Source organism: Panulirus ornatus, chromosome 1 (assembly GCF_036320965.1).
Source record: "Panulirus ornatus isolate Po-2019 chromosome 1, ASM3632096v1, whole genome shotgun sequence".
Taxonomy (NCBI): domain Eukaryota; kingdom Metazoa; phylum Arthropoda; class Malacostraca; order Decapoda; family Palinuridae; genus Panulirus; species Panulirus ornatus.
In genome coordinates, this window is record NC_092224.1 from 18,832,966 (window position 1) to 18,851,767 (window position 18,802).

Below are 18,802 nucleotides of genomic sequence, written 5' to 3' on the forward strand. Positions count from 1 at the left end.
AGGAGAGATTGAGTGTAGAATGGCAAAAGATGAGAGTAGATGAAGGTAGGGGAGTGGGTAAAGGGTAGGGGGTATTTAGGGAAGTATTGGTGGCATGTTTGAGAGGAGTGTGTAGAATGCATGAAGTGGGAGATGGGCAGATGAGGAAGCATAGTGAATGGTGGGATGATGACAAAATAAAGTTATTAGCGAATAAGTGGCAGGAGATCAAGAGGAAGATACTAGGGCAGGATAAAGAACTCAAATGACGGTTGGGATTATTGTCAAACTTCGGGGAGGGTAAGAGAATGTTTTGGAAAGAGGTTAATGGTATGAGAAAAACAAGAGGACGAATGGGAACATGTTCATTTTCATGTAGGAGCCAACGTCATACTGAAGGAGAGATCGAGGGAGCTGTTGAAGAAAACATTGGTGGGAAGTGGTAAGAGGAAGAGATGTGGCTTGAGTAATTTGAATAGTTCTTGAAAATGTTAGATGATAGGGGGACATATGTAAGATGTTTGGGCTGGGAAGGTATTTGAAGTGAGAGCCATGACAAGTGATATGATTAAGAGAAAAGAGGTGGTGAAAGTCTTGCATGAAATGAATTGTGAGGAAGCAGGTGTAGTTGATGGTGTTATTGCTGATGAATTTAGTGAAAAAGGGGGTGACAGGGTAATTGACTGGCTAGTTAGATTTTTCGGTGTATGTATGGATCATGATGAGGTGCCCAAGGATTAGTGAAGTGCATGTATGTTGCCATTGAATATTGGCAAGAGGAACAAAGATGAGTGTTCTAATTACAGTAGTACAAGTTTGTTGAGGGTACCTGTTAGATTTTATGGAAGATTAGCAAATGAGAGGGTGGGGCATTCACAGAACTTTAGACTGGGGAGGAAAAATGTGATTTTAGGAAATCTAGATGATGTTTAGATCAGGTCTTTGCTTTGAAGAATATAAGTGAGAAATACTTTAAGAAAATGAGAATTTTTTCTATGCTTTTATAGATTTGGAGAAAGCATGTGATATGGTTGACAGAGATGTTTTCGGGTTTTTAGAAATATATACTGCTGAAGGTAAGTTATTTGTAGATGTGACAAGTTTTCATCAAGAGAGAAAGGCATGCATGCAGGTAGGTAGAGATAAGAGTGCATTGTTCCAAGTAAAGGTTAGGTTGTAACAGGGGTGTGTGTGTTGTCACTAGGGCTGTTTAATTTGTTTATTGATTGGGTGATGAGGGAGGTAAATGCAAGAGTCTTAGAGAAAGGGGCAGGTATGCAGTCTGTTGGGGTAAGGGAGGCATGGGAGGTAAGTCAGTTATTGTTTGATGATGACATGGTACTGGTGGCAGATTTGAGTGAGAAGCTGAGTTTGGGAGAATGTATGAAAGGAGTAAGTTTAAGAAAAGAATGTGAATGAAAGTATGGTTGAAAGATTTAGGAGTGCAAAATGACAGATTGTTTGAGATTTGAGTTTGAGTGGAGAAAACATGGAGTGCATTAGATCCCTGGGAGTGTGTGTGGCAGCAATGGAAATAAAGGAAGCTGAGGTGCGTCATAGAGTGGATGAAAGGGAAAGGTTCTGGAAGCATTGAGAAAGGTGTAGAAAAAGGGGTCACTATCTGGGAGATTGAAATGAGTATGTTTGAAGGTAGAATAATCCCATAGGTGTTGTATGGATGCAAGGTAAGGAATATTGATGAGAATGTAAGCAAGAGGGTGCCTGTGTTAGAAATGAAATGTTTGAGGGCATCATGTGATGTGAGAAGTGTTGATCGAGTAAGTAATGATAGGGTAAGAGAGAGATGTGTTGATGAGAAGAATGTGGTTGAGAAAACTGAAGAGGGTGTGCTGAAATGGTTTGGACATAAGGAGAGAATGAGTGAGGGGACGTTGACATGGGATATATGTGTCAGAAGTGAAAAGGACAAGAAGTGGGAGCATGTATTATCTCCAATACATGCTCCCACTTCTTGAGTGAATACAATTTTGAGTGCTTGGAGCCTGAACATGCAAGAGTGTGAAAGGCATGCATGAGATAGAGTGAATAGGAGCATTGTGGTATGCTGTTTGTAGACTGAACCAGGGCATTTGAAGCAGCTTGGGGGGAACCTTTAAAGATCTGTGGGACCCAGTTGTAGATAGAAGGCTGTGTTTTCAGTGCACGACACATGACAGCTAGAAAATGGATGAGTGAATGAGGCCTTTCCTTTGTCTGTTCTTGGCACTACCTTGCTGATGCATGAAATGTTCAAAATGCACATGCCCCAGTTCATTCAGGTGTAGCCCATCCTCTAGAAACATCAGAATGTAGATGGAAATGATAACACAAGTCTATAAATTCAACTTCCTCCAGAAAACAGTGGTTCACTTATCTGTTATTGAGTTTGAATGTCATACTAAAGGAGACCCTGCCTTTGCCAATCCTGGGAAGTGCTCCTGAAATAGTGTTGTATGCTTTTTGGAAATGTCAAATGAGCTGACAATACTTTTCTTCAGCAGCTCCCTCGAACTCTCCTTCAGTATGACGTTAGCTCCTACATGAAAAATAACAAGCTTGTTATCATTAGAACCACTACAAACCTCTTTTACAAAACCAGCAACATCACCTACACTGACACCTTATAAACAAAATCATTTATGGTGGAGAGGGTTCCAGGCACAGAATTCCTCCAGCTGACCTTTATAAAGCCACCAGCAAGTCTTACCTCATGTTCATTGTCTTTGGCATCATTCAAGGCCTGAAATAATTTTGTGTCGTTATTGGCGGCAAAGGCAAACATTTAAGAGTTCTAGCACCTCTATACACTATCTATAAGGGTTGATTTTCCAAGGTGTCTTAACACCCACCATGCTGCTTCCCAGCAATGCTGGCTCACTCCCTGTTGCTATCAGCAATCTGGTTTTGACAGTATCCTGAGGGGCATCTGCCCTGTGGGTTAGAGCTGTTATTTTGTCAGTAACTGTAGCCAGCTTTTCCTCCAGGGTCCATCTGTTTACTGAAAACCTTCACATTAAAGGCATCACAAAGTTATTGTAAAACTGAATACAGGTTTTCCCCTGCACACAGGACACTGTTGACCTGCTGGCATGCTGCATTGGTAAACAAAGTTGCTCATATACATATAGGCTTAGTTTTTTTTTTTTTTTTTTTTTTTTTTTTGCCTGTCTCCCGCGTTTGCGAAGTAGCGCAAGGAAACAGACGAAAGAAATGGCCCAACCCACCCCCATACACAATGTATACACACACACGTCCACACACGCAAATATACATACCTATACATCTCAATGTACACATATATATACATACACAGACGTATACATATATACCCTTGCACACAATTCACACTGTCTGCCCCCATTCACTCCCATCGCCACCTCGCCACACATGGAATACCTTCCCCCTCCCCCCTCATGTGTGCGAGGTATCACTAGGAAAAGACAACAAAGGCTCCATTCGTTCACACTCAGTCTCTAGCTGCCACACAATAATGCCCGAAACCACAGCTCCCTTTCCACATCCAGGCCCCACACAACTTTCCATGGTTTACCCCAGACGCTTCACATGCCCCGATTCAATCCACTGACAGCACGTCAACCCCGGTATACCACATCGATCCAATTCACTCTATTCCTTGCCCTCCTTTCACCCTCCTGCATGTTCAGGCCCTGATCACACAAAATCTTTTTCACTCCATCTTTCCACCTCCAATTTGGTCTCCCACTTCTCCTCGTACCCTCCACCTCCGACACATATATCCTCTTGGTGAATCTTTCCTCACTCATTCTCTCCATGTGCCCAAACCATTTCAAAACACCCACTTCTGCTCTCTCAACTACGCTCTTTTTATTTCCACACATCTCTCTTACCTTTACATTACTTACTCGATCAAACCACCTCACACCACACATTGTCCTCAAACATCTCATTTCCAGCACATCCACCCTCCTGTGCACAACTCTATCCATAGCCCACGCCTCGCAACCATACAACATTGTTAGAACCACTATTCCTTCAAACATTCCCATTTTTGCTTTCCGAGATAATGTTCTTGACTTCCACACATTCTTCAAGGCTCCCAGGATTTTCGCCCCCTCCCCCACCCTATGATTCACTTCCGCTTCCATGGTTCCATCCGCTGCCAGATCCACTCCCAGATATCTAAAACACTTTACTTCCTCCTGTTTTTCTCATTCAAACTTATCTCCCAATTGACTTGACCCTCAACCCTACTGTACCTAATAACCTTGCTCTTATTCACATTTACTCTTAACTTTCTTCTTTCACATACTTTACCAAACTCAGTCACCAGCTTCTGCAGTTTCTCACATGAATCAGCCACCAGCGCTGTATCATCAGCGAACAACAACTGACTCACTCCCCAAGTTCTCTCATCCACAACAGACTTCATACTTGCCCCTCTTTCCAAAACTCTTGCATTCACCTCCCTAACAACCCCATCCATAAACAAATTAAACAACCATGGAGACATCACACATCCCTGCCGCAAACCTACATTCACTGAGAACCAATCACTTTCCTCTCTTCCTACACGTACACATGCCTTACATCCTCGATAAAAACTTTTCACTGCTTCTAACAACTTGCCTCCCACACCATATATTCTTAATACCTTCCACAGAGCATCTCTATCAACTCTATCATATGCCTTCTCCAGATCCATAAATGCTACATACAAATCCATTTGCTTTTCTAAGTATTTCTCACATACATTCTTCAAAGCAAACACCTGATCCACACATCCTCTACCACTTCTGAAACCACACTGCTCTTCCCCAATCTGATGCTCTGTACATGCCTTCACCCTCTCAATCAATACCCTCCCATATAATTTACCAGGAATACTCAACAAACTTATACCTCTGTAATTTGCGCACTCACTCTTATCCCCTTTGCCTTTGTACATTGGCACTATGCACGCATTCCGCCAATCCTCAGGCACCTCACCATGAATCATACATACATTAAATAACCTTACCAACCAGTCAACAATACAGTCACCCTCTTTTTTAATAAATTCCACCGCAATACCATCCAAACCTGCTGCCTTGCCGGTTTTCATCTTCCGCAAAGCTTTTACTACCTCTTCTCTGTTTACCAAATCATTTTCCCTAACCCTCTCACTTTGCACACCACCTCGACCAAAACACCCTATATCTGCCACTCTATCATCAAACACATTCAACAAACCTTCAAAATACTCACTCCATCTCCTTCTCACATCACCACTACTTGTTATCACCTCCCCATTTGCGCCCTTCACTGAAGTTCCCATTTGCTCCCTTGTCTTACGCACTTTATTTACCTCCTTCCAGAACATCTTTTTATTCTCCCTAAAATTTAATGATACTCTCACCCCAACTCTCACTTGCCCTCTTTTTCACCTCTTGCACCTTTCTCTTGACCTCCTGTCTCTTTCTTTTATACATCTCCCACTCAATTTCATATTTTCCCTGCAAAAATCGTCCAAATGCCTCTCTCTTCTCTTTCACTAATAATCTTACTTCTTCATCCCACCACTCACTACCCTTTCTAATCAACCCACCTCCCGCTCTTCTCATGCCACAAGCATCTTTTGCGCAGTCCATCACTGATTCCCTAAATACATCCCATTCCTCCCCCACTCCCCTTACTTCCATTGTCCTCACCTTTTTCCATTCTGTACTCAGTCTCTCCTGGTACTTCCTCACACAAGTCTCCTTGCCAAGCTCACTTACTCTCACCACCCTCTTCACCCCAACATTCACTCTTCTTTTCTGAAAACCCATACAAATCTTCACCTTAGCCTCCACAAGATAATGATCAGACATCCCTCCAGTTGCACCTCTCAGCACATTAACTTCCAAAAGTCTCTCTTTCACGCGCCTGTCAATTAACAAGTAATCCAATAACGCTCTCTGGCCATCTCTCCTACTTACATATGTATACTTATGTATATCTTGCTTTTTAAACCAGGTATTCCCAATCACCAGTCCTTTTTCAGCACATAAATCTACAAGCTCTTCACCATTTTACATTTACAACATTGAACACCCCATGTATACCAATTATTCCTTCAACTGCCACATTACTCACCTTTGCATTCAAATCACCCATCACTATAACCCGGTCTTGTGCATCAAAACCACTAACACACTCATTCAGCTGCTCCCAAAACACTTGCCTATCATGATCTTTCTTCTCATGCCCAGGTGCATATGCACCAATAATCAATAATAATTAATAAATGACCAAAACAAATAGGTCATCAAACCATTGTCCTTATGAACATTGACTAGCCACACTATGTTTCCTGCAAGGTGCCGTGTTTCTTCATCTGTGGTGACCAGAACGTATATTTTCATATCTTTTATGTCAAAGTTTATTTTACGTTTCAGTGTGTAAAGATGAGGAGTAGGTAACAAAACCTTTTAGAAAAGGACAAAAAGTTATGTTTGAAAAGATGAAGTGCTAACACTTAGAAAAACTTCACAAAGAAACATTACCTCATACCAGAGGCTGATGAGTGTTTCACATTCCCTTAAATCCATGCAGTTCCACCTGAGCACACATGACCAGAAGGAATATTTTTTCTTTCTTTTGTATGACAATCTGTAGCCTACAGTATGTTTTACAGCTTACCAAAGACTTAGGATCTTTCAAAAAAGTTCTAAAATCTGTAGCCTACAGTATGTTTTACAGCTTACTAAAGACTTAAGATCTTTCAAAAAAGTTCTGCCTAAAAAAGTGTAGTGATAGAACACTGCAAAATTATAATATGAAGGGTATTAGATCTGATCTAGGTTATTTTGCTTTAGAGCACAAACAGGCACACTTGCCCACAAGAAAGGATGGTGCTGATTTCTTTACTGCAGTCATCCTTCACATTATATGTTGTTTAAGTTGGTCATCTTCCAGTATTTTTTGAAATATTAGGCTGTCTCTCATGAAAAGAGCCAATCCTTCTTTGTGGCGTCTTTACCTCCTTACTGCCATGTACCCCTCTGGACAGAACAGGTAAGATCCCATCTCTTTAGTAGTTTTGTCTCTACTACTTTAGAAATATATGGTGCATTTTCCTTAATATAGTCCATGAATTCCAGCTCTGTACCATTTACAGTACTACCAGTCCTTTTCCATTTATATACATTACTTTGTTTAAAATTTCCATTTCTTAACATTCCTGAGGTTTCATTGGCTCTGACAGGGATTATTTCAGTCTAAAATTTTCATTTCTTAACATTCCTGAGGATTCATTGGCACTGACAGGGATAATCTGTTCTTTTTGATTATTTGCTGTCTTCTGTTTTTTTGCCTCTTGACTGTTTCCTTTGCTTCTCTTTCTTTCTCTTCCCTTGGTCTACCATCTCTGAGGAAGACCTAGTCAAATTCCTTTTTGTCTTTGTTTCATACCCTCCCTTCTACCTCCTGGCTACATGACTTATTCAGATGTAACAATTTGTGGTAGTCCTTTTATCCACCATTTATCATCTTTTCTATTGTGACATCAGCTCTTGGCTTGTGTGTATGTGTACATGTATATGTGTGCGTGTGTGTGAGAGAAGGGGGGGATAACTGATAGATAGATTTAAAGGAAAATATTTTTCTCCCTTCAGAACCTCCGAATGATAAACTTCAGCTTCAAGTTCACCCCAGCAGGCGAAGACCTCAGAGTGGCACAAGCTTTGCTACATCATGCATTTCCTCCCTCTATAGATCATCTTTTCCTCTCCTGTGGGTACCCACCACCTCCACCTGGCATCCCAGACTTTTGGTTAGCATTTCAGTATATCTTTTTATAATAAGCCAATTAAGTTAAAGAGTAGTAAATTTAAGTATTTTCTTGAGAATAACATTTAAGTGGATTTTTTGTATTATGATTGTGTTACATAAATATTCTACCTTTAAGATCTCCTTCAGACCACAGAGTGAGTGTCCTTCAAATGCAAATGATCTGCTAATTACATCAAAGTACCCTAGTAATGCATAAGTAACATAAAACATGCAGCACAGCACATAATTAGAACACTGTCTTGCTCAGAAGAGATTGTATGCATCATAGAAATCCTCTGTCACCCTCTTAATTCCAGAAGGAAACTAATCTAGCTTGTACCCTCATATCACCCTGAATGAATGGAAATGTGAATGATCTTAAAACACCTGAACACTTGAGGTATTTGAGATCTTTCCACTGATAGGAATAATTTGAAGGATAAGACAGGAGGAGAGATTAAAGAGTTTTTGACCGACGTATGCACAACATTCTTTTTCACATCAGAGACATCAACAAAGATTCCGTAAAGAAACAAACTCCTCAGAGTACCCACTGGCACCAAGTTTGGACAAGAAATAGAATACGACAGTATCCTGTAAGAACTATATCTGCTCCACTCCAATCTGTGCTTCACCTGTCTGGTCACCCACCTTTTTGAAAGCAAATATGCTTACTTCAAACTCTCCAGAACAAAGCACTCAGAATAGTTACCCATTGTTTAGCAACTACAAACATCAAAGCCTACATTTTGAAATATCAAGATTTCCAGTACAGTCCCTACTCAACATGCTCAGCACCCAGTTTTATGCAGCAGAATTGACCTTCTATCAGAGCCACTTTATAACCATCTCCCAACCTTCATGTTCAAAGAAAAGCTCACCCTAGCCTCAGACTGCAGGCACTTGCATTCACAAATCTTGTCACTTTCAGCAAACACTACAATAACAAAACATTTAAACAATCCAGCGAGCACTAAGGAAGTGTCCCTCAGCACAGTCTTAAACTTTATTTTACCACAGATACACCCATATGAAACTACACTCCTCAGTTATGTACAAGCCATGCATATTTGTTAGCACTCCAGATGCCACCCATCCCTTCAGCATTGTAAAGAATGATTGAGCATATGATTACTCTTGCCCAAGCTTCCTCAATGAAGATTGAACACCTTTTCAAGTGCCCTGCATGTGCTCCATCTTGACAAACGCTTACTATCACTGTACTTCATGTCCTGCAATCCTAGCAGTGGAATGGCTGATTTTCTGAGAGCTTTAGGAGACCCATAAAAGGGGTCCTTAAGTTGCTGGGTTCATCTTCAAATTTAAGTATAATTAGTTAAGCATACCTATTCATGGGGCTTCTGCAGCTCCAGGGCTATACTTTTCATGTGAACAGGGTAAGGTGGAAGTACAGTCTCATCAAAGACTTTTTTACTCCTATGGAGACTACATTTCACTGCTTCTGGAAATGGTGTAGGCTTAGGCTGCTCGGGGCTTTAGAAAGAGGTTCTGGTAACACCAGGACTCTTTCATGCAAAGTGGTTCTAGGGTAAGTGTAAGTGAATGAATAACCCCAAGACTATGAAAAAATTTTCTGGTTTTACCCAGGACTCTCTGTGTAACCTCATGTACAGTCCAGTGATATCTATTCTGTATATATCATTGTTTGAACTACTATTCCTTCAAACATACCCTTTTGTGTTCTCAGAGATAACATTCTCTCCTTCCACACATTGTTCATCGCTCGTAGAACCTTCCCCCCCTCCCCCTCCCTGTGACTCACTTCTGCTTCCATGGTATCATTTGTTGCTAAGTCCATTCCCAGATACCTAAAACACTTCAAATTGGAGGAAGTGAAGTGTTTTAGATATCTGGGAGTGGACTTAGCAGAGAATGGAACTATGGAAGCAGAAGTGAATCACTGGATAGGGGGAGGGTGCAAAGATTCTGGGAGTGATGAAGAATGTGTGGAAGGAGAGAACGTTATCTTGGAGAGCAAAAATGGGTATGTTTGAAGGAATAGTAGTTCCAACAATGTTATATGGTTGCGAGGCATGGTTGTACAGAGGAAGGTGGATGTGTTGGAAATGAAATGTTTGAGGACAGTGTGTAGTGTGAGGTGGTTTGATGGAGTAAGTAATGAAAGGGTAAGATAGATTTGTGGAAATAAAAAGAGCATGGTTGAGAGAGCAGAAGAGGATGTAATGAAATGGTTTGGACATATGGAGAGAACTAGTAAGGAAAGAGTGACAAAGAGGATATGTGTCAGAGGTGGTGGAAACAAGGAGAAGCAGGAGACCAAATTGGAGGTGGAAGGATGGAGTGAAAAAGATTTTGAGAGGTTCGGGCCTGAACATGCAGGAGGGTGAGAGTCATGCAAGGAATAGAGTTAATTGGAACAGTGTGGTATACTGGGGTCAGCCTTCTGTCAATGGACTGAACCAGGGCATGTGAAGCGTCCAGGATAGACCACGGAAAGGTCTATGGGACCTGGAAGTAGATAGGGAGCTGTGGTTTTGGTGCATTACGCATGACAGTTGGAGACTGAGTGTGAATGAATGTAGCTTTTTTTTTTGTCTGTTTTCCCTGGTGCTGCCTCGCTGCTGTTTCCTGTGGAGTGGGGTGGTGCTGGGAATGGATGAAGGCAAGCAAGTATGAACATGTACTGACATCATATTATATCATCAGTTATCTGGTGGGCTGTGCAAGTTGTACTTGCTTAGGCAGAGCATAAGTCTGGTGCTACATGATTGTAGGGAGGGGGTTTGCTGTATACTGCCTTAATGCTAGAAGATGGTGTGGCATCTCATGGAACCCCCTCTAACTCCTGCAGACAGGGTCAGAATCACCTGTGGGCAGCTAGATTGGCAGGATGGACCTCTCAAGGAGACAAAGTGGTGGCTGGGGAGGTGTGGGATGTTGTTAGGCAGTGAGTGGGAGCAGGGTTATGACAGTAGGGGTCAAGAAAGGTTTATAGTTAGCTCTGTATGAACTTGTCTGATTGTTTCTCTCAGTCACTTCAGGTTCACCATGAATTGATGTTCTGTTTTGAGACTTATGCCTCATTTGTGTTTGCAAAGGACTGAGAGATGAGGTACTCACCATTGTACATAATCTATGCAACCAGATGTATAAATGCTATGCCTGAAAAATTATGACGTAACCTCACCTGACCTCTTAATTCCCAAATTGGAAGAGCAGCAGTGAGCTTGGGTCTCACACCCCACAGTGCCACTGACCCCACCAGGGTCAAACAGTCTCACCGGTAGAAGTGGGGTCAGAGGTTACAGTAAGCCACCTTTAACCAAAAACAAAACACTGCATTTTTCAGGTCTCTTCCTTTCATCAGCACATTCCTTCATCGCCAGCTCATTGGTAGTTGTGGGTTCACTTCTCCTAGTACCTCTGGCCAGTCTGGAAGCTTTGACAATTTCTAAAGGCTGACCTTACCTCCCAAGGACTGCCTTTGTGACCTGACTTGGCTGCATCATCTATACCCAGGCATCACCTAAAGCAAATCAGTCATATAGTCCTTGGCTTAAGACACTCAAGCTCTCCTGCCGTGACTCTCAGACTGACAGAGTCCCTGTAGTTTCTGAACTGTCAGTAGCACTTCTTCGTGTGACTCCTGACCCTTCATCTTCTTACCATAATCATATACTTCCATTAGCACCTTGCCCTGGGCTGTATCACCTCTGTACATTATTCAGTAAACATTGTTTTTGTTATTCGTGTTCCTTTTTCTTCTCTCTCAGAGCAGCACAAAACATAAACAAAGAATAAGACTCCAATAGAACACCACCAAGTAACAATTGCCAGGGTCTTATGATTCCGTGGGTAATGTAAAAAGGCCTCTCCCCTTCCCTCCCTATAACATTTATCATAATCATGTTCCACTCCACCACCACCTCAATCTCTTGATACCATTTTTGTTTTTTTGGCTCTTTTGAATATTTTTGGCATTACCTGTGATATAGCAACAGAGTTTCAATCTAATTATTCATTGGGCGATGTAGATATCCCTAGAGCCCCTTGTTCTCCCTCTCGGTAACCCTTAGCCCACCCCATCCCTTCCACCAGCACTAAGGCCCTCATTGCTACATTTCAATGCAGTACCTTTGGAGCATTTCTTAGAGAATATTGTTCAAGTTTTATATAGATATATCATGTTATTATTTGTGTTACTGGAAATTACTTTTATGGTATTTGAGGTTATTAGGTAAAGGAGTGCACTTATATCAATACTATTTTGTTTTATTAACAATTCTGAGACAGTGGACAATAATGCTGATGACAGAGAGACATTTGGGCACCCATAGTTGAAGGGGACACTGACTGTGACTCCAAGAAGTTGCTTAGACATTCTTTGAATGTAGCTTCGCTGCCTTCCCAAATACTAAGGCCAACACATGAATCATGGTGTTAGGAGTAGGTTCCCAAAAAAACAAAAGTCTGGGAGCTAGGGCCAGCCAAGGTGTGGCAGTGGAGTTAACACATCACAAGCACCTGGTCAAAGGTACAGTACTGGATGTTCTTAAAGTTATATTGAGAGGCAACATGGCTCTGAATTTGCAGCCCCCAGCACCTTTATGTTTGAGTACTGGTCCTGATATTGCAGCCAACTGGAAAAATTCAAGGAGTCTTGGGAGAGTTATGAAACAGCCTGTAAATGTGAAAGACAGAAGGAGAGTAGCGAAAAATTCAAGGAGTCTTGGGAGAGTTATGAAACAGCCTGTAAATGTGAAAGACAGAAGGAGAGTAGCTGCATTCTTACTTGTATTTAGGAAAACTGCAGTGAAGAAGGTTAATCGCTGCATTCTTACTTGCAGTGGAGAAGTTTAATTCTTTCATTTGAAGTGATCCAGAAGACAAGCACATAATTGACAAAGTGTTTTTTGAAATTTGAGGAGGATTGCAAGCCAAGGATCAAGATGATAATGGTAATTAAGAGATACAAATTCTTGAAGAAGAAACAAGAATGTGGTAAGACTTGTGACTGGTTCATCACACAGCTGAGGGGGATCCCAGCAAAATCTAGCAGATATCATGACCCAGAAGAAATAACAAGGGATCACTTCATCCTTAATCTGTAAGATAACAAGACAAAAGAAAAAATTATTAGATCATGCACAAGTGGATGATAAACCCATGGCTTTGGACATAGCATTTGATTTTGTGAAAAATCATTAAATGAAAGTAAACCAGAAGAAACAGATGACCACAGCACATGATGAAGAAATCAACAAGTTTAAGGAATGATAAGAGATACTTCAAAGTTTTTGGAAAGACGTGTGCCAAATGTGGTAACAATTATTTCACCAAGCATTGTAAATCATGTAAACTCCAGAATAAAGTCAAAAGTGTGGATAATTTTGATTTAAATAGCCAGGATGAAATTCAAGGTTTCATTGTACTAAAGGAACTGGTAGAAAGTATAAGTAAGCCAAAATGTATACAGAAATGTATGCTTAAATGTCTTAAGAAGCACCATATAAATTTTCAAATTGATTCTGTTGCAACTTGCTATGTAATCTCAATGAAGGTCGTAACACATGTTGGTGGTAAAGTTGGAGTTACCAAGTCAACAGATGCTTTGAAATTGCAAGTATTTGATAAAGATGTGATTTCTTCTGTGGGTACATTTCTTATTTCTGAAAGAGATGGACTACACCACAGGATTAGGTTTCATTTTGTTAAAAAAATGTCTTTTCAGTCATAAGTATTGTTGATGGGCAGAAGCCAAAGTTTTAAGATTCTGGTTAATGATAATTCATATTTGAAAGGAGATTGTGAAGTAAAGGATGTAGCAAGTGAGAGTGCTAGCTCAAATAAAGAAAAAATATTGAGTAATTTCTCAGGTCTTTTTCAAGGGTTAGGTGATCTGGAGGGTCCTTGGCAGGATTAATTTGAACCCAACAGTGGAGCCATTTATTCGTACTTCCAGAAGTGTTGCATTTTCTCAGCAGAGAAAATTGAAAGAACTGTTGTGTAGTATGGAGAGCACTGTCATAAGAGAAAGTCAGAGAGATAACAAACTGGGTATCCAATATGGTGTTGGTCACCAAGCCCAAGATCAAAGGACTGAGAATCTGTTTTGATCCAACAGATATATACTGGGCAGTCAAGAGAACCTTATTGCCCTTTGCCAACAAAAGAAGAAATAATGCCAAGACTTGGAAAAACAAAGATATTCTCTGTACTGGATGCAAAGAATGGATTTTAGCAAGTGAAATTAGATGAAAAGTCAGGTTACCAAATACTTCCAACATTCCATATGTAAGATTCAGGAGGACAAGAATGCCTTTCATTATCATCTCAGCACCTGTGGAGTAAGAGAGAGGTATGCATAATAAGCTACAGGGCTTAAAGGATGTTGAGGTGTTAGCTGATGATATTTTTGTGTGCAGAGAAGGCTTGACAACAGAGAGTGCTTGAAAGGATTATGATTGCCTGCTGAGGTTATGGGAGAGATGTCATGAAAAAGGCATACATTTAAACAAAGACAAAATGAAATTTGCACACTCCAGAAGTAACATACATGGGACACTTATTGACAAAAGATGGTATTCAAGCAAACTCCCCCCCCCCCAAAAAAAAAAAAAAACATTAAAGGTTTGAAATGTGGCTGCGTTGTGGATCTGTGTAAAAGAACTGGAAAGCATTATGCACTTGGTGTATCCTATCAGATTGGAAATGGAGTCAATAATGAGAGAAACCACTAGGTGAATTCTCTTTTACTCCATTATTATCTTCTGATCAGCATTCCCTTCATTTTCTTGTTATTCATATAGTTACCCAGATAAATTTTTCTGTCTTGATGATAATTCTTAGGAGTGACAATGATTTTATTTTACAAATATGAATGATGCTCTGTACATGCCTTCACCCTATTCATTGAGAGGGTGAAAGCATGTACAGAGCATCAGATTGGGGAAGAGCAGTGTGGTTTCAGAAGTGGTAGAGGATGTGTGGATCAGGTGTTTGCTTTGAAGAATGTATGTGAGAAATATTTAGAAAAGCAAATGGATTTGTATGTAGCATTTATGGATCTGGAGCAGGCATATGATAGAGTTGATAGAGATGCTCTGTGGAAGGTACTAAGAATATATGGGGTGGGAGGCAAGTTGTTAGAAGCAGTGAAAAGTTTTTATCGAGGATGTAAGGCATGTGTACATGTAGGAAGAGAGGAAAGTGATTGGTTCTCAGTGAATGTAGGTTTGCGGCAGGGGTGTGTGATGTCTCCATGGTTGTTTAATTTGTTTATGGATGGGGTTGTTAGGGAGGTGAATGCAAGAGTTTTGGAAAGAGGGGCAAGTATGAAGTCTGTTGTGGATGAGAGAGCTTGGGAAGTGAGTCAGTTGTTGTTCGCTGATGATACAGCACTGGTGGCTGATTCGTGTGAGAAACTGCAGAAGCTGGTGACTGAGTTTGGTAAAGTGTGTGAAAGAAGAAAGTTGAGAGTAAATGTGAATAAGAGCAAGGTTATTAGGTACAGTAGGGTTGAGGGTCAAGTCAGTTGGGAGGTAAGTTTGAATGGAGAAAAACTGGAGGAAGTAAAGTGTTTTAGATATCTGGGAGTGGATCTGGCAGTGGATGGAACCATGAAAGTGGAAGTGAATCATAGGGTGGGGGAGGGGACAAAAATTCTGGGAGCCTTGAAGAATGTTTAGAAGTCGAGAACATTACCTCGGAAAGCAAAAATGGGTATGTTTGAAGGAATAGTGGTTCCAACAATTTTGTATGGCTGCGAGGTGTGGGCTATGGATAGAGTTGTGCGCAGGAGGATGGATGTGCTGGAAATGAGATGTTTGAAGACAATATGTGGTGTAAGATGGTTTGATCGAGTAAGTAATGTAAGGGTAAGAGAGATGTATGTTGAAATAAAAAGAGTGTGGTTGAGAGAGCAGAAGAGGGTGTTTTGAAATGGTTTGGTCACATGGAGAGAATGAGTGAGGAAAGATTGACCAAGAGGATATATGTGTCAGAGGTGGAGGGAACAAGGAGAAGTGGGAGACCAAATTGGAGGTGGAAAGATGGAGTGAAAAAGATTTTGAGTGATCAGGGCCTGAACATGCAGGAGGGTGTAGGGCGTGCAAGGAATAGAGTGAATTGGAACGATGTGGTATACCGGGGTCGACGTGCTGTCAATGGATTGAACCAGGGCATGTGAAGCGTCTGGGGTAAACCATGGAAAGTTCTGTGGGTCCTGGATGTGGAAAGGGAGCTGTGGTTTTGGTGCATTATTACATGACAGCTAGAGACTGAGTGTGAACGAATGTGGCCTTTGTTGTCTTTCCTAGCGCTACCTCACACACATGAGGGGGGAGGGGGTTGTTATTCCATGTGTGGCGAGGTGGCGATGGGAATAAATAAAGGCAGACAGTATGAATTATGTACATGTGTATATATGTATATGTCTGTGTGTGTATATATATGTGTACATTGAGATGTATAGGTATGTATATTTGCGTGTGTGGACGTGTATGTATATATGTGTGTATGTGGGTGGGTTTGGCCATTCTTTCATGTGTTTCCTTGCGCTACCTCGCTAATGCGGGAGACAGCGACAAAGCAAAATAAATAGATATGATTTTTTTATTTTTTTTGCTTTGTTACTGTCTCCCGCGCTAGCGAGGTAGTGCAAGGAAACAGATGAAAGAATGGCCCAACCCACCCACATACACATGTATATACATACACGTCCACACACGCAAATATACATACCTATACATCTCAATGTACACATATATATTCACACACGGACATATACATATATACACATGTACATAATTCATACTGTCTGCCTTTATTTGTTCTCATCGCCACCCCGCCACACATGAAATAACATCCCCCTCCCCCCTCATGTGTGCGAGGTAGCGCTAGGAAGACACCAAAGGCCCCATTCGTTCACACTCAGTCTCTAGCTGTCATGTAATAATGCACCGAAACCACAGCTCCCTTTCCACATGCAGGTCCCACATACTTTCCATGGTTTACCCCAGACGCTTCACATGCCCTGGTTCAATCCATTGACAGCACGTCAACCCCGGCATACCACATCGTTCCAATTCACTCTATTCCTTGCACGCCTTTCACCTTCTTGCATGTTCAGGCCCCGATCACTCAAAATCTTTTTCACTCCATCTTTCCACCTCCAATTTGGTCTCCCACTTCTCCTCATTCCCTCCACCTCTGACACATATATCCTCTTGGTCAATCTTTCCTCACTCATTCTCTCCATGTGACCAAACCATTTCAAAACACCCTCTTCTGCTCTCTCAACCACACTTTTTATTTCCACACATCTCTCTCACCCTTACATTACTTACTCGATCAAACCGCCTCACACCACATATTGTCCTCAAACATCTCATTTCCAGCACATCCACCCTCCTGCGCACAACTCTATCCATAGCCCACGCCTCGCAACCATACAACATTGTTGGAACCACTATTCCTTCAAACATACCCATTTTTGCTTTCCGAGATAATGTTCTCGACTTCCAAACATTCTTCAAGGTTCCCAGAATTTTCACTCCCTCCTCCACCCTATGATTCACTTCCGCTTCCATCGTTCCATCCGCTGCCAGATCCACTCCCAGATATCTAAAACACTTTACCTCCTCCAGCCTTTCACCATTCAAACTTACCTCCCAATTGACTTGACCCTCAACCCTACTGTACCTAATAACCTTGCTTTTATTCACATTTACTCTTAACTTTCTTCTTTCACACACTTTACCAAACTCAGTCACCAGCTTTTGCAGTTTCTTACATGAATCAGCCACCAGCGCTGTATCATCAGCAAACAACAACTGACTCACTTCCCAAGCTCTCTCATCCACAACAGACTTCATACTTGCCCCTCTTTCCAAAACTCTTGCATTCACCTCCCTAACAACCCCATCCATAAACAAATTAAACAACCATGGAGACATCACACACCCCTGCCGCAAACCTACATTCACTGAGAACCAATCACTTTCCTCTCTTCCTACACGTACACATGCCTTACATCCTCAATAAAAACTTTTCACTACTTCTAACAACTTGCCTCCCACACCATATATTCTTAAAACCTTCCACAGAGCATCTCTATCAACTCTATCATATGCCTTCTCCAGATCCATAAATGCTACATACAAATCCATTTGTTTTTCTAAGTATTTCTCACATACATTCTTCAAAGCAAACACCTGATCCACACATCCTCTACCACTTTTGAAACCACACTGCTCTTCCCCAATCTGATGCTCTGTATATGCCTTCACCCTCTCAGTCAATACCCTTCCATATAATTTACCAGGAATACTCAACAGACTTATACCTCTGTAATTTGAGCACTCACTCTTATCCCCTTTGCCTTTGTACAATGGCACTATGCACACATTCCGCCAATCCTCAGGCACCTCACCATGAATCATACATGCATTAAATAACCTTACCAACCAGTCAACAATACAGTCACCCTCTTTTTTAATAAATTCCACTGCAATACCATCCAAACCTGCTGCTTTTCCGGCTTTCATCTTCTGTAAAGCTTTTACTACCTCTTCTCCATTTACCAAATCATTTTCCCTAACCCTCTCTCTTTGCACACCACCTCGACCAAAACACCCCATATCTGCCACTCTATCATCAAACACATTCAACAAACCTTCAAAATACTCACTCCATCTCCTTCTCACATCACCACTACTTGTTATCACCTCCCCATTAGCCCCCTTCACTGAAGTTCCCATTTGCTCCATTGTCTTATATACTTTATTTACCTCCTTCCAAAACATCTTTTTATTCTCCCTGAAATTTAATGATACTCTCTCACCCCAACTCTCATTTGCCCTCTTTTTCACCTCTTGCACCTTTCTCTTGACCTCCTGCCTCTTTCTTTTATACCTCTCCCACTCATTTGCACCCTTTCCCTGCAAAAATCGTTCAAATGCCTCTCTCTTCTCTTTTACTAATAATCTTACTTCTTCATCCCACCACTCACTACCTTTTCTAATCAACCCACCTCCCACGCTTCTCATGCCACAAGCATCTTTTGCGC

General features: G+C 41.3%; 1 protein-coding gene across 3 annotated transcripts in view; it reads left to right on the plus strand.

Moving 5' to 3' along the window:
• Positions 1 to 18,802, plus strand: part of LOC139759945 (myotubularin-related protein 10-B) — a 213,650-nt gene that overhangs the window by 46,060 nt on the left and 148,788 nt on the right. For all 3 annotated transcript variants that reach the window (XM_071682651.1, XM_071682737.1, XM_071682806.1), the window contains one exon: positions 7,596 to 7,753. In XM_071682651.1, the coding sequence (XP_071538752.1) occupies positions 7,596 to 7,753 (158 nt within the window). The remainder of the gene's footprint in view (positions 1 to 7,595; positions 7,754 to 18,802) is intronic.